General features: G+C 42.9%; 1 protein-coding gene across 3 annotated transcripts in view; it reads left to right on the top strand.

Annotated features, from left to right (window-relative positions):
- Nucleotides 1–6,948, top strand: part of VPS13A (vacuolar protein sorting 13 homolog A) — a 466,977-nt gene extending 460,029 nt beyond the window's left edge. For all 3 annotated transcript variants that reach the window (XM_040355879.1, XM_040355888.1, XM_040355872.1), the window contains exon 72: nucleotides 5,796–6,948. In XM_040355879.1, coding sequence (XP_040211813.1) covers nucleotides 5,796–5,846 — 51 coding nt within the window. In that variant the 3' untranslated portion in view covers nucleotides 5,847–6,948. The remainder of the gene's footprint in view (nucleotides 1–5,795) is intronic.
- The last annotated feature ends 7,747 nt before the right edge of the window (nucleotides 6,949–14,695 follow it).

The raw sequence follows: 14,695 nt of genomic DNA, 5'->3' as shown, positions 1-14,695 counted from the left end.
TAGAGAGTGGGAGAGGGACTTACAGATTGACCTTACGGATGACCAACTTTACCACTTATATCGCCTGACCCACAAGAGTTCAGTTGATGCCAAAACCCAAGAAAACAATTATAAGTTACTGACGCGTTGGTACAGGGTGCCGGCCGCGCTAGCTAGAATCTTCCCTAATGTATCTGATAGGTGCTGGAGGGGGTGTGGACAGAGGGGTTCTCTCCTCCATATTTGGTGGGAGTGCCCGGTGCTTCGCCCGTTCTGGGACATGGTTGCCAAACACGTGTCTGAGGGCTTGGGCATGGATGTCCCGGCCCAACCCCAACATTTCCTGCTCCACGTCCCCCCCATTCCCCTGTCACGGTATAAACGTAGCGCTCTCCCCCACCTCCTCAATGCGGCTAAACGACTTATTCCGATTCATTGGAAAAGCTCACACATTCCCAGTGAGCAAGACTGGTTGGGGAAGGTGGGGGAGATCATGGAAGCGGAGGGTTGGCTGGCCACCTGCAGAGATACCCGCGAAAAATTCGAGGCCACCTGGGCAGAGTGGAAGGCTCACGTACATGACACGGCTTTGCTCTCCTCCAGTTTGGATGAGGCGCTACTGGTGTTGGCTGACCCCTCCTTTGGGGAACTTGTCCGGGCGCATCGTCAGTCGGCCTCTTGAGGCTCCAGGATGAGGGGAGCCCTGTAAGTCGGCGAAAGTGGTGAGTGCTGGTCCTTCTTTCTTCTATCTTCCACCTCTCTTCTCTCAATTCTCTCTGTCCCTCCTCCTGACTTTTACTCTGTTCCTCTATCCCTCGCCCCTCTTCCCCCTTCTTAATGTCTAATGCTTAGTTATTTGTTTAATATTGGGACCATTGATGCAACCCCCAACCTATTTGTCTAGTCCCATTATCTCAGGTCTGTTCTAATTAGCATGTAGCAAAGGGAGCCACCTTGCTGTCTGCCGGGGAGCGGAGACATGGGGACACATCCCCTCCCCCGTTATTTTGGGGAGGACCCGCCCGCGTGGATCGAATGTCCTGGGTGGGTGGTGTGTCCGCCTGTCCCTGCTCTATGGCGGGCCACTGCTCCCGGTTTAATGTTTGCCTGAGCGCGGACCGGAGGCACCTTCCCTTAGAGTCCCTTCTCTCCCTTATTCCCTCCCCCCTCCCTTTGGCCCACTACCCCTTCTCCCTCCCGTCCCTCATTGTCACCCCCTATTCTGGTTATTGTTATTATTTTGTATTGGCTTTCTGTCAGATTGATAATGCCGCATTGTACAACTGTCAATACCTCTTTTCTTTGAAAAATGAAAATAAATATTTTACAAAAAAAAAAGAGCAGTGCGTGACAGACAGCCCACAAATCTCAAAGAACTGGAAGACTTTTGTAAGGAAGAATGGGCAAAGATACCTCAAACAAGAATTGAAAGACTCTTGGCTGGCTACAAAAAGCGTTTACAAGCTGTGATACTTGCCAAAGGGGGCAATAAAAGATATTAACTCTGCAGGGTGCCCAAACTTTTGCAGACGCCATTTTTTTGTTTTCTGTAATTTTGAAAGTGTAAATGATCTATACACCACCAAAATGGATTTGAAATTAAACAAACAAGATGTGCTTTAACTGCAGACTTTCAGCTTTAATTTGAGGGTATTTGCATCCAAATCAGGTGAACGGTGTAGGAATTGCAACAGTTTGTATATGTGCCTCCCTCTTTTTAAGGGACCAAAAGTAATGGGACAGATTAACAATTAAAAATTGAACTTTTTAATACTTGGTTGCAAATCCTTTGCAGTCAATTACAGCCTGAAGTCTTGAACGCATAGACATCACCAGACGCTGGGTTTCATCCCTGGTGATTTTTCAGGCCTCTACTGCAACTGTCTTCAGTTCCTGCTTGTTCTTTGGGGCATTTTCCCTTCAGTTTTGTCTTCAGCAAGTGAAATGCATGCTCAATCGGATTCAGGTCAGGTGATTGACTTGGCCATTGCATAACATTCCACTTTTTTCCCTTAAACTCTTCAGTTGCTTTCGCAGTATGCTTCGGGTCATTGTCCATCTGCACTGTGAAGTGCCGTCCAATGAGTTCTGAAGCATTTGGCTGAATATGAGCAGAATTCATCCTGCTGCTTTTGTCAGCAGTTATATCATCAATAAATACAAGAGAACCAGTTACATTGGCAGCCATACATGCCCACACCATGACACTACCACCACCATGTTTCACTGATGAGGTGGTATGCTTTGGATCATGAGCAGTTCCTTTCCTTCTCCATTCTCTTCTCTTCACTCTGGTACAAGTTGATCTTGGTCTCATCTGTCCATAGGATGTTGTTCCAGAACTGTAAAGGCCTTTTTAGATGTTGTTTGGCAAACTCTAATCTGGTCTTCCTGTTTTTGAAGCTCACCAATGGCTTACATCTTGTGGTGAAACCTCTTGTATTCACTCTGGTGAAGTCTTCTCTTGATTGTTAACTTTGACACACATACACCTACCTCCTGGAGAGTGTTCTTGATCTGGCCAACTGTTGTGAAGGGTGTTTTCTTCACCAGGGAAAGAATTCTTCGGTCATCCACCACAGTTGTTTTCCGTGGTCTTCCGGGTCTTTTGGTGTTGCGGAGCTCACCGGTGCGTTCTTTCTTTTTAAGGATGTTCCAAACTGTTGATTTGGCCACACCTAATGTTTTTGCTATGTCTCTGATGGGTTTGTTTTGTTTTTTCAGCCTAATGAAGGCTTGCCTCACTGATAGTGACAGCTCTTTGGATCTCCTATTGAGAGTTGACAGCAACAGATTCCAAGTGCAAATAGCACAGTTGAAAAGAACTCTGGACCTTTTATCTGCTCCTTGTAAATGGGATAATGAGGGAATAACAGCTGAGCAGCCAATTGTACCTTTACCTTTGGTCCCTTAAAAAGTGGGAGGCACATATACAAACTGTTGTAATTCCTACACCGGTCTGATGAAAAAATAAATTAAAATATAAAGGAACAGGGGAAAGGAATGCTATGAACAAGTTGGGACTTTACATGGAGTGCACAGTTTGTGGAAAAACAGCCGTCAATATAATTGTAGATATAAATATTTTAATAAAATATAGGTAAACAGTAATTACATTAAATTAATAATGATTGATAATATTATAGACCATAAATATATAAAAAGACAATATTTGATGATGTTTGTAAAATTCCCATAAATTAAATTCATCAACACATACATATATAGTATTGAAGTACAGATATCACATAGACACGGCTACACATTTGGAAAAAGCCTCCAACCTCCCTGAGCGGCAATGTACAGTTTGAAAGAGATCCTAGGGTGATAGCATCTCAGTCTAGGTGCCACAGAGTTAAATTAGATGTCACATAAAATTATCAAGGACAAGTGGATGTAGCCACGGCTTAACATTAGCTGTACGCGTTTTGGTGTTACCACTGGTCAGGAGCAGGCACATGATGCATATCTAAAATAGAATACAAAAATATAAAAAAGTAAGGGGTCCATAAGTAAATTAACATATGGTGGAGGAATTACTATACATCAAATAAGATGAAAACCGATCCTATAGTAAACTTACAGACAGGCGTGCTGTGTATAAGGACATGTCGTGGCCCATGAAACCAGGAGGTCCACCGGTAGTGTCAGGCAAGGGAACTGAGGGGGCGTGTGCCAGCAACGTGCACCCCCACATGGCCCCCTGAGTGCATGAGAGCCTATCCATAATGGCTGGGACCCAAAACAAAACGAAAGATGGCAACCGTGGTATATGGGCTTCTATAAGAGATAATGGTAATAGCAATATAAATTGTATGAAACTCCATAATCCACAGAATAAAGGAAATTCATGTTGGGAATCTAGAAATTCACCCTAGGATCTCTTTCAATCTGTACATTGCCGCTCAGGGAGGTTGGAGGCTTTTTCCAAATGTGTAGCCGTGTCTATGTGATATCTGTACTTCAATACTATATATGTATGTGTTGATGAATTTAATTTATGGGAATTTTACAAACATCATCATATTGTCTTTTTATATATTTATGGTCTAATATTATCAATCATTATTAATTTAATGTAATTACTATTTACCTATATTTAATTAAAATATTTATATCTACAATTATATTGATGGCTGTTTTTCCCCAAACTGTGCACTCCATGTAAAGTCCCAACTTGTTCATAGCATTTCTGTTCCTTTATATTTTAATTCATTTTTTTCATCAGACCGGGACGGAGGTACATGTTCCCTATTGGCCATGACCTCACTTAACCACTTGATTACTGGGCACATATACCCCCCCTTCCTGACCAGAGGACTTTTTGCAATTCGGCACTGCGTCGCTTTAACTGACAATTGCGCGGTCGTGCGACGTGGCTCCCAAACAAAATTGACATCCTTTTTTCCCCCACAAATAGAGCTTTCTTTTGGTGGTATTTGATCACCTCTGCGGTTTTATTTTTTGCGCTATAAACAAAAATATTATAAATAATATGTTTTACTTGTTGCTATAATAAATAGCTCAATTTAAAATAAAAATAAAAAAATTCTCAGTTTAGGCCGCAATAAGCGACTGGTTTGCGCAAAAGTTATAGCGCCTACAAAATAGGCGACAGAATTTTTTTTTTTTTTTTACTAGTAATGGCGGCGATCTGCGATTTTTATTGGGACTGCGACATTATGGCGGACACATCGGACACCTTTGACACATTTTTGGCACCATTCACATTTATACTGCGATCAGTGCTATAAATATGCACTAATTACTGTATAAATGTGACTGCCATTGAAGGGGTTAACACTAGGGGGTGAGGGAGGGGTTAAATGTGTACCCTGCCTAGTGTTACTGACTGGGGGAGGTGACAGATCTGTGTCCCTATGTACAAGAGACACAGATCGGTCTCCTCTCTCCCTGACAGGACGTGGATCTGTGTGTTTGCACACACAGAGATCCACATCCTTGTCTCTGTAACCGCCAATCCTGGGAGCCTGGCGGCCATCGCGGCCACGCGCATTCTGTATCTCAGTGATGCAGCGGGCACGCTCGTGCGCCCCCCAGTGTCCAGGAGGCCGTAAAAACTTGGCGAGTCAGAGAATTACAACCACCCTGCGGCCATATAAAGTCGTACGGCCGTCGGGAAGTGGTTAAAATCCCAATTGTTTCTTCTTTTTCAGTAATTCCTACACCGTTCACCTGATTTGGGTGTAAATACCCTCAAATTAAAGCTGAGAGTCTGCAGTTAAAGCACATCTTGTTAGTTTCATTTCAAATCCATTGTGGTGGTGTATAGAGCCAAAAATATTAGAATTGTGTAATGTCCCAATATTTATGGACCTGACTGTATATACTAATATGGTACATATCATATCATCAGGCTCAGAGATCAAACTTTTTATTTAAAGAAAAAAAAAATACTTAAAAATGCTGTTTTGCAGAATTTCAGACAGGACTGTAATACAATATTATGTATGACAGACTCCCTTGTTTGTCATAGACAGGTAGATTGATACAAGTGCGCTGCTGTTGCTTATGCTGGCCATACACAAACATTTCGAATTGCTCAGTTTCTCCTTCTGCCCAGGACTACATGTCCCATGAGGCATTGCTTCTCAAACATTGGCAGGTTCTTATGCACTTACTGAGCTGTATGTGTGCTGCACTGTTTCCTGATATGTAAACAAATAATGTATTCAGGCCAATTAATCAGCTAAGCAACTAATTATGAAAATAGGTGACGACTATTTACATAATTGATTATATGTTCCAGCCCTGTATATGTATTGAAATAATGATAATCATTTTTTTTACCATAGTGGATTCTGTTGAAATTGGAAGAAGTCAGAGATCTTCAACCAAAGCCATGAGCGGTGATTGCAGTAACCACAAATCTGACTACACCTACACAAATTTCATGGCCTGCCAAACATTTGTACGACATTTTTGAATGGTATTGTTTAACTTATTGATTGTTGGCTATTTTACCAAACTACTAATGTACAATTGCTAAATGATGTTTTTATATATACACACATACTGCTTATCTACAGTTGTGGATTTTTGACAGAGCTATTATTCCTAGGAGAAGCCCTGCCATGAAGACATGTACAGTACAAAATGTTATATGCAGTAGTTACTGGTGCCCTATATTTTAGGAAGAAAGATTATGCAGCTTTATGCTCTGTTCACATCGCATGACATTTTGCACCCTGCCTATGGAACCATTCAAATCGGTGCGACTCCAACTTACAAAAGGTTCCTGCACTATTTTTGGAGATTTTATGTGCGACTTGCATAGACATCTGTGCATAAAGTCACACAGATGTCCGCAAGCTGCACATAAAGTAGAGGGATGTCAAAGCCGCATTCAGTGTGAACTGGGTGTTAATGAATGCCACTGTCTGTTAATTGTATAGAATGTGTACAGTGAAAGATAGGCTGCTGTGTAAGTTATTGTATTACTACAGAACAGTTTACATTTGCACACAAATTATTGAAATGTACACAGTGACAAATCTTTTAATGACATTTTACTTTTCCTACTCTTTAATCAAAATGTTTTAAGTTATTAGTTGGGAATATACGCATGTTTTTGTTTTCTTGCATATAGAACATGTGGTGCTACTGCATTTTTTGCACTAGTTAAATAAGTAAGGGATAAATTTCTGTTTTTTCCTTTCTGCAACATGCCTTAACTAGATTTCTATACCTGTATATACTCAAATGTTACTCCAATTTTGCACTTTCACCATCCATTGACATTAAAGCTGAATTCCAGGCAGATATATTACAACACCGGTTAATGCAGTTATTTGTTCAATGAAAATGTATTACATACATTTAATTAATTAGTGTCAGTACTGGACTGTACCATGGTAGCTGATATCTTAAATCCCCTGTACAGCAGCACTAATCTGTTTGTGCTGACAGGGGAGCACAGTGTTAATAAAACCTGCTCTTATATATGTATTAAACAATGTAGTTAATGGCTAGCCTGGAGTTCAGATGTAAATATGTTAGAGAATTTAAAGGATTAAAAAAAAAAACACACACATTTACTTGCTGGTCTTCAGACATACAGACAAGGCCCCCCTATGCTTTAGTTGATTACAATCACTCCAGCCAGATCTTTCAGTGGTGCTTAATGTGGATATTGTGGAACTGCATCGTATATCAGCACCATAATGATTGCTGTTGATATGTTTCAACCTATATAGGTCACTGTGCTTAGGATCATCAGCAAACTATCATGTCCCCAAGTTTCTCTGACACTCAGCATTGAAATGGAAATTAGTCATGGACCTAAAACCTTCTTTCGAGTACCCAGGCTATACCAGGTCCCCTCAAAACACCCCCCCCCCCCCCAGGTTGCATGAAAGAAATTTGCTTGATTCCCCCATCAACACAGACAGGATATTGCAGGAATTCTTCCTGCCAGGAGAGGAGTAAATATTGCTGGCAGCTATACCAGCCGCTTGCAATAATCACATGTGACCGCCAGCAGGCTGATTTTTACCCAAGTATTGATGAACTTGGGTACAATCAGCCTGCCTCATACATGGTTGGAAACTTAGCTGGTTCCTGCTGAACCATTTGAGTTTCGATCAGTCTAATAGCCTGTTATTTTTTAATAATAATAATACTCTGTGCAAGAAAAAAATATTTTTAGGGTCAGCAAAATTAAAAAAATATTTATAAATATTTTTTTTTACATAAAGGCTGGTTGTTTAAAACTAACACTGGTCTGTGAAACTTGATAAAGGATTCCCCCCCCCCCCCCCCATTTTATTGTGAGTTCTTTGGGCTTTACATTTTTTCACATGACACCTGCCAAAAGAAAGCATTGTTCCCCCCTCCCCCCCCCCCCCCACAAAAAAAAAATATATATATATAAGTGATGTTATATTACAAAAATGGGCAAAGAACACTTGTTTAGTTTGTGAACACAATGCTTTGTACTGAAAATTGATTTTAGTGTTATAAATGGGACAAATCTCAGAATCAAAACATGTACTTTCCAGAGTAGTTTTAAAACACTCTTCAAACTAAATAAAAACGATTTTTTGTTTTGCAAATGAAAGCCTTGTAACAAGGGTATACCCAAACCAATAGGTCCATAGTTGAAATGTAACAATTAGTCTCTGGTCCATAAGAAGTTATATCGTAATGAGAGCTGAAGGGATTCTACAATATTTCCCCAAACCCCACAGTGGATCTACTTTATGCCACGGTGTTCAAAACCCTGAAGAAAACTTTGGCTGGGGTAATGATTTAACTGTAATAAAGCGGTTTCAAACTCAGACAGAAAGAAATGCTAAAAGGATGGTACTACCGGTGCACTAGACAGCAGTGATAGCACCTGGGCTTCTCTGTGTGGGTCATAGGCTCATGTCGGTGGTCGGTTTTAATTTTAAAGAATGCAATACAGGCTAACTGTCCGCTAAATGAAATAGTGCTAGTTTACAGAAATATTGTAGTGCCATGGATCACCTTTGTGACCATTTTTCAATTAATGAAAAAAATCGGTAATTTATATAGTCTGACAGAACTTGTATGTATCAAACTGTTACGTCATTAAAATTGACAAAACTACTTAAGAAAAGGTTTCTTCAGGTTGGGCTAATAAATTTACTCATGCTTGATTTCCAGTAATGATATGCAGTCTCTTCTTTTTGCTTGTCATGTCTGTCACAGCTAGTTACTGTATGTATTATATACAACTTCCCAAAAATAGGTAAAAGAGATCGAGTTGTAATGCAGTATCTGCCATTTTGTTTTACCCAATTAACAAAAGGGGACACTTTTAAAACATGCACATGAAGAAAAAAAACAGCCTGCTTCTGTGTCAAGGTCCTGGATTTACAAAAGAGCAGTGAACGCAAACATTGAATTATATATATATATATATATATATATATATATATATATATATATATATATATATATATATATATATAGAATTAAACAGATGTTTGTTAATCTGCACATCCCACTAAGGCCTCTTGAAAACCGCTCGGTACAGCATTTTTTTACTGAGCTAAAATGTAGCCTATTATTTATGTGAGAAATTAAATAAATCGTGCTAACTCTAAACATAAAACACTTTTTGAAAGTGCAAAATTATGATTTTTAAATGTGAGTGATATATGATGATATATATATAGCTCACCAATATATCAAAGACAATGGAGTTTGATGGCCACTAGAAGGCGCTATGTGGCAATTTCAGAACCCCTCAGTGTTAGTAAAACAGTGATATGATAGTACCAACAAAAGAATGAATTATATACATTTCAATCAAAAAACACATATAAACAAAAACTAGAAACAGAAATAAAATTAAAGTGAAATAAAAAATAAAATCTAAAAGATTAAAAATTGTGGCAATAAAGTCCATAAGTTTTCAACAAATGAATTATCAAACACCCGTGGTTTGTGCCAAATTTCAGATCGGTTCTACTCCAGTTATCACACTTGTCCTGCAACTCTCTCCTCCCCATACAACCTTTCACTGGGAAGACTAGTGCACTGCATTTTCTCCTCCCCTAGCTCTTATGCAGCTGAGAACACATAAAAAAAAAATAGGAGTTCTGCACTCACGATAAAAACCTTTTCTCCAAGTTCATGGACGGTCACAGCAGTAATCTTGATAAAGTGGGTATTGGCCTTCATTCAGGAGTTGACTAGGCAGAAACTTGTAGAAAGTGTTGTTAAACAACACCATACAGTACCACCTGGGGGCGGGGGGGTCCTGCTGGGTATAAAAATAACCCCTCTCTCTGCATCTCACAGCTCAGTTCGTCAAAAAGCAGTACAAACTCAAAATGGAGGGGCAGGTGCTGTGTCCATCCATGAACTCAGAGAAAAGTATTTTATGGTCCTATTTTCTCTTTCGTTCATGGATGGACACAGCAATAATCTTGACTAAGTAGGACGTCCCAAAGCAGTGTCAAAAACACGAGGGGTGGGAACAGCATTAAAACAAACTTCACCCCAAAACAAAAACAGAGCTCCTCAACAGAGGAGTTGGAGTTGTAACTCTAAACAGCTGCCTGTAAAACTTTGCGGCCGAAAGAAGCATCCGAAGATTCACTAAATTCTACAAGGTTAATGTGAGTGCAAGTGTGAACTGACGACCAAACAGTCGCTTGATGTCAGAAAGCCCAAGAGGCACCTATTGCCGTGGTCGACTGCACCGTGACAGGAAAGAGGGGCACCTGACACTTTATGGCGTAAGCCTGCATCACGATCTGTCGGACCCACCTCGAGATGGTGGCGGACGAGACCGCCATGCCCTTTTTGGGACCAGCCCCCGAAAAAAAAACACAATGAGTGACCTCCAGAACGGAGCGGTAGCAGCTAAGTATACACTCAGAGCTCGGACAACGTCCAAGGAATGCAACGCCGCCTCTTTAGAATGCGACGGACGAGGACACAAGGATGGAAGTACAATGTCCTCATTGAGATGGAAGGCCGAAACAACCTTCGGCAGAAAAGAAGGCTGCGGAGAGGACCAGATTCAAGTCCCACAGAGGAAGTGGAGGACAGACCGGAGGGGCCACATGCCAAACCCCCTGCATAAATGTACTCACCAGAGAGTGAGCCGCCAAAGGTCGTTGGAAAATAAAAAACAGTCAGGGCAGAAATCTGCCCCTTAACCTCCCTGGCGGTATGATTTTTTTTTTCAGAAAAAAGGTGCTGAAAGCGGTACCATTATTTGCAAGGAAATTTGGCGTTTTATACTGTAGGCCTGTAATTTTTAGGAATAACTCGCTTAAATCTGACCAAACAAGAATCTTGTAGGCATCCCAGGTATGACATTTTTTAAAAAAAAACAAAATTATAAATTATAATATAAATAATTATAACAAATAATAATATAATTATAATAAAAATTATTCAATAATGTAATCAACTCAAAATCACTGAAATTTGCTCAATTGCAGAATTGTCGCTGTCATTACTTTTATTTTGTTATGACAGATTTCCCCACAAATCGCTATCTCACAATTCTGCAAGTGATTATAATTTATTATCGCTGTTTTCTAGCTGCTCTAAAACTATTTTTGACATAAAAAGACACTTTTTGGTTGCTATGGACAATCTACAGTTTGCAGGGAGAAAACAGTTTTTATTATATAAAAGAACATGTAGGGCACTGGGCAGACCACTAGGGACAAAGGGGGTGTGTATTTTTTATATTTTTTTCTATAAGATTACAGTATACTGTATGTATTGTGTTTGTTTACGTTTTTTAATTTGGCGCCGTTCTCTGCTCCCGTGCGACGTAACGTCGCAGGGAACGGAGATCGGCGGCACAGGAGGACGCTGTGTGAATCGAGCGAGCACCCGCTCGCTCAAACAGCGCGGTGGCATTGCTGGATCCAGGGCAAGGTAAGTAAACACTGTCTGTGGATGCTGCGAGGCAAGCCCGAGTCTGACTCGGGGTTACCGATCGCAGCACAGAAATCTAACCCCGAGTCAGACTCGGGAACACCGCCAGGAGGGTTAAACATACTTAAGGCAAGCCTTTGGTCCACCCCCCGCTGTAAGAACAGCAGGACTCTGGAAACTGAATAAGTACGCGGATTCCACCTCATTTCCTCACAAATGGATATGTAGGCCTTCCAAGTGTGATGGTAAATCTTCCTAGAGGATAATTTCCGAGCCCTCCTCATGGTAGAAATCACTGAATCCGACAGGCCCCGGTCTCTTAGCACCTGGCTTTCAATAGCCATGCCGTTAAAGCCAGCGACTGTAAAGCAGGATGAAGTATGGGACCTTGCAACAGCAGGTCCTCTCTCAGCGATAGACGCCAAGGGACGTCTGCTACTAGACGCACTAGGTCAGCGTACCAAGGACAATCCGGAGCAATTAGAATAATTGGAATCCAATCAGCGAAGCAGAGGAGGAAAGAGCTTCAGGGGAGCTGGGAGGGCATAGATTAGCAGATACTGACTCCACGGTGCCACCAACACATCTGTCGCGTCTGCCTATGGGTCCTTCGACCTGGCCACAAACCTCAATACCTTCTAATTGAGTGGAGAAGCCAGGAGATCTACGTCCGGCTCGCCCCATCTTTGGTAAAGGTGCTAAAACATCCGGGTGCAGAGACCATTCTCCTTGGTCCAGCATCTGGTGACTCAGGTAGTTAGTCTGCCAGTTTTCCATGCCCGGAATGTATACGGCCGACAGGGCCGGTACGCTCCTTTCTGCCCATCTCAGGATGCGAGCGACCTCCAACACTGCAGCTGAGCTTCTTGTCCCTCCCTGATGTCCGACTGGGCGCCCTGTAGCCTGAGACCACGTGGAGAGGCAAAGCCAGATTTGCCTGAAGTTCCAGGACATTGATTGGCAGGTGTGATTCCTCCAGAGTCCATCGTCCCTGGGCCAACTGAACACCCCAGACCACCCCCCCAACTGGCAAGGCTGGTGTCCGTCGTGATCACCATCCAGTGAAAAAGGAAGGACAGATTTCCCGGACAGAAGTGCCAGTGATGTTAGCCACCAAACCAGGGAGGTCCTGATATTAGGTGGCTCACCCGGATTTGACAATCCAGGGACGATGGGCACCTGTCCCATCTGGACAGAATTTCCTTCTGCAACACTCGAGTGTGAAATTGAGCATACGGTACCGCCTCAAAAGGAGGATACCATGAGACCCAGGACTCGCATGCAAAAGCGGAGTGACAACCATCTTTGGGCTGTCAGCTGCCGCACCACAGCCCAAAGGGTCTGCAATTTTTTCCCAGGGAGAAAAACCTTTGCCTCCGAGGAATCAACCCCAGATACCCTAGGCGTTGAGTCGGCACCAATACTGACTTTTGAGTGTTCAGCACCCAACCAAAGTCTCGGAGGGTCTGACAGGTTATAGACACACTCACCTCTAATTCTGAGCTTGAAGTGGCCCGCAGAAGATCGTGCAAGTAGCCCACGATAGCGAGGCCAGGCTGTCTTAGTAGGGCCAGAATCGGGGTGAGCACCTTGGTGCCGATGCCAGGCCAAAGGGAAGAGCCACAAATTGCTAGTGGTCTTCCCTGACCGCAAATCGCAGACATTTCTGATGCTTGCCGCATATGGGGACATGCAAGTATGCATCCTTGATGTCCAAGGATGCCAGAAAATCCTCCGGATGGAAGGGCAGCGACAACAGAGCGAACAGACTCTATCCTGAATCTTTGTGTCTTCACAAAACAATTGAGGGCCCTGAGATCCAGGATTGGACTAACCCCCACCTTCTTTGGTACTACGAACAGATTTGAGTAAAAACCCTGAAACTGTTCCTATACTGGGACAGGGATGATCACCCCGCGTATCAGTAGGTCTTGAACCGCCCCATATAGGGCTCCCCGACGGGTCAGCTGAAGCTGGAAGTTGGAGGGGAAAAAAATCTGTTCGGTGGGCAAGAGAGAAACTATCTTGTACCCTGAGGAAACTACTTCGCAAACCCACCCGTCAGAGATCTGAGATGTCCACTGGGTTGCGAAGACGTCCCCCCACCCGAGAGAGGGGGGCAGACCTTCATGCGGATGTAGATTTGCTTGAAGGCTTGCGAAACCAGGGACACTTTGGTCCCTCAGCAGGCGCTTTATCGGCCTGGGATCGTTTACTTGCTGCGCTGGGCGGACGGAAAAAACGCTTGTGCGTGGTAAAGGAGGGCCCTTGCATACGGCGTGGCTCCTTAACCTTTTTAGATTGTGGGAGCAGAGTACTCTTACACCCTGTGGCATCTTTAATAATGTCATCCAGAGATGCTCCAAAAAGTCTGTCGCCCTTAAAGGGCAAATCCATCAGGGCCTTCTTGGAAGATTGGCCCGCAGACCAACACTTTAGCCAGAGCAGATGGAGCCCCCTGCCCCCCCCCCCCCCAAGGTGAACCCCCAGCAGCCAGCATAGCTCCCAGGGAGGGAGGAAAGGATGGATGGAACCCCCTACTCAACCTCCCCAGGAATGTCCAGCAGGGGATTATTACTTACCCTTTCTGCATGGATTATGCTGAAAGCATCCCAGACAGACCATCTTCCGCGCGGTTATGGAGGTGACTGTTGGCCCGGTATGCGGTGACTCGGCCCTATAGACCGGTCATATGCGTGCAGCTCACTGGCCACCCGTAGAGCGACGGGTATGTCGTGGACGACCCAGTGCGTAGCTGAGGTCGGCACACGTTCGATGGTTGAAAACTGGGGAGACAAGGATCTGGGATCCAGCCTGTCACCCAGACGGCAGTTGATCACAGGAACAACAAAAATAAAAAAATAGGATTCAACTTCGAAATAAACTTCCAGGCCTATGAGCCCGAAGGGAGCCATGTCTTTCTACTTTGCTAGGCAGAAAAAAACTGAGCTGCAGAGAGGGGTTATTCCCAGAGAGACCGCCCCCTGGGCGGTATTGTATGGTGTGTTTAACACTTTCTACAAGTTTCTGCCTAGTCAACTCCTGAATGAAGGCCAATACACACTTTGTCAAGATTACTGCTGTGTCCGTCCATGAACGGAAAAAAAATATGTTTATTTATAATGTTTTTTTTTGTCTAGACACAAATGTTTTGGCTTTAATTTTTTTAACCGATTGGGTTGTTTTGCATGGTGAGGGTTTACAATCACTTTAATTTCGTATGCAGTTCAGGATCTTACGTTGATATATAATAACTTCCGCAAGGTTGAAGGAATCAGACAAAGGGTGACTGTAGTTTTAGTCTACAATTATACATTAAGAG

The sequence above is a fragment of the Rana temporaria genome, chromosome 1 (assembly GCF_905171775.1).
Source record: "Rana temporaria chromosome 1, aRanTem1.1, whole genome shotgun sequence".
Lineage (NCBI taxonomy): Eukaryota > Metazoa > Chordata > Amphibia > Anura > Ranidae > Rana > Rana temporaria.
Note: the sequence above shows the minus strand (reverse complement) of the source record. Positions and strands in the feature narration are given on the sequence as shown.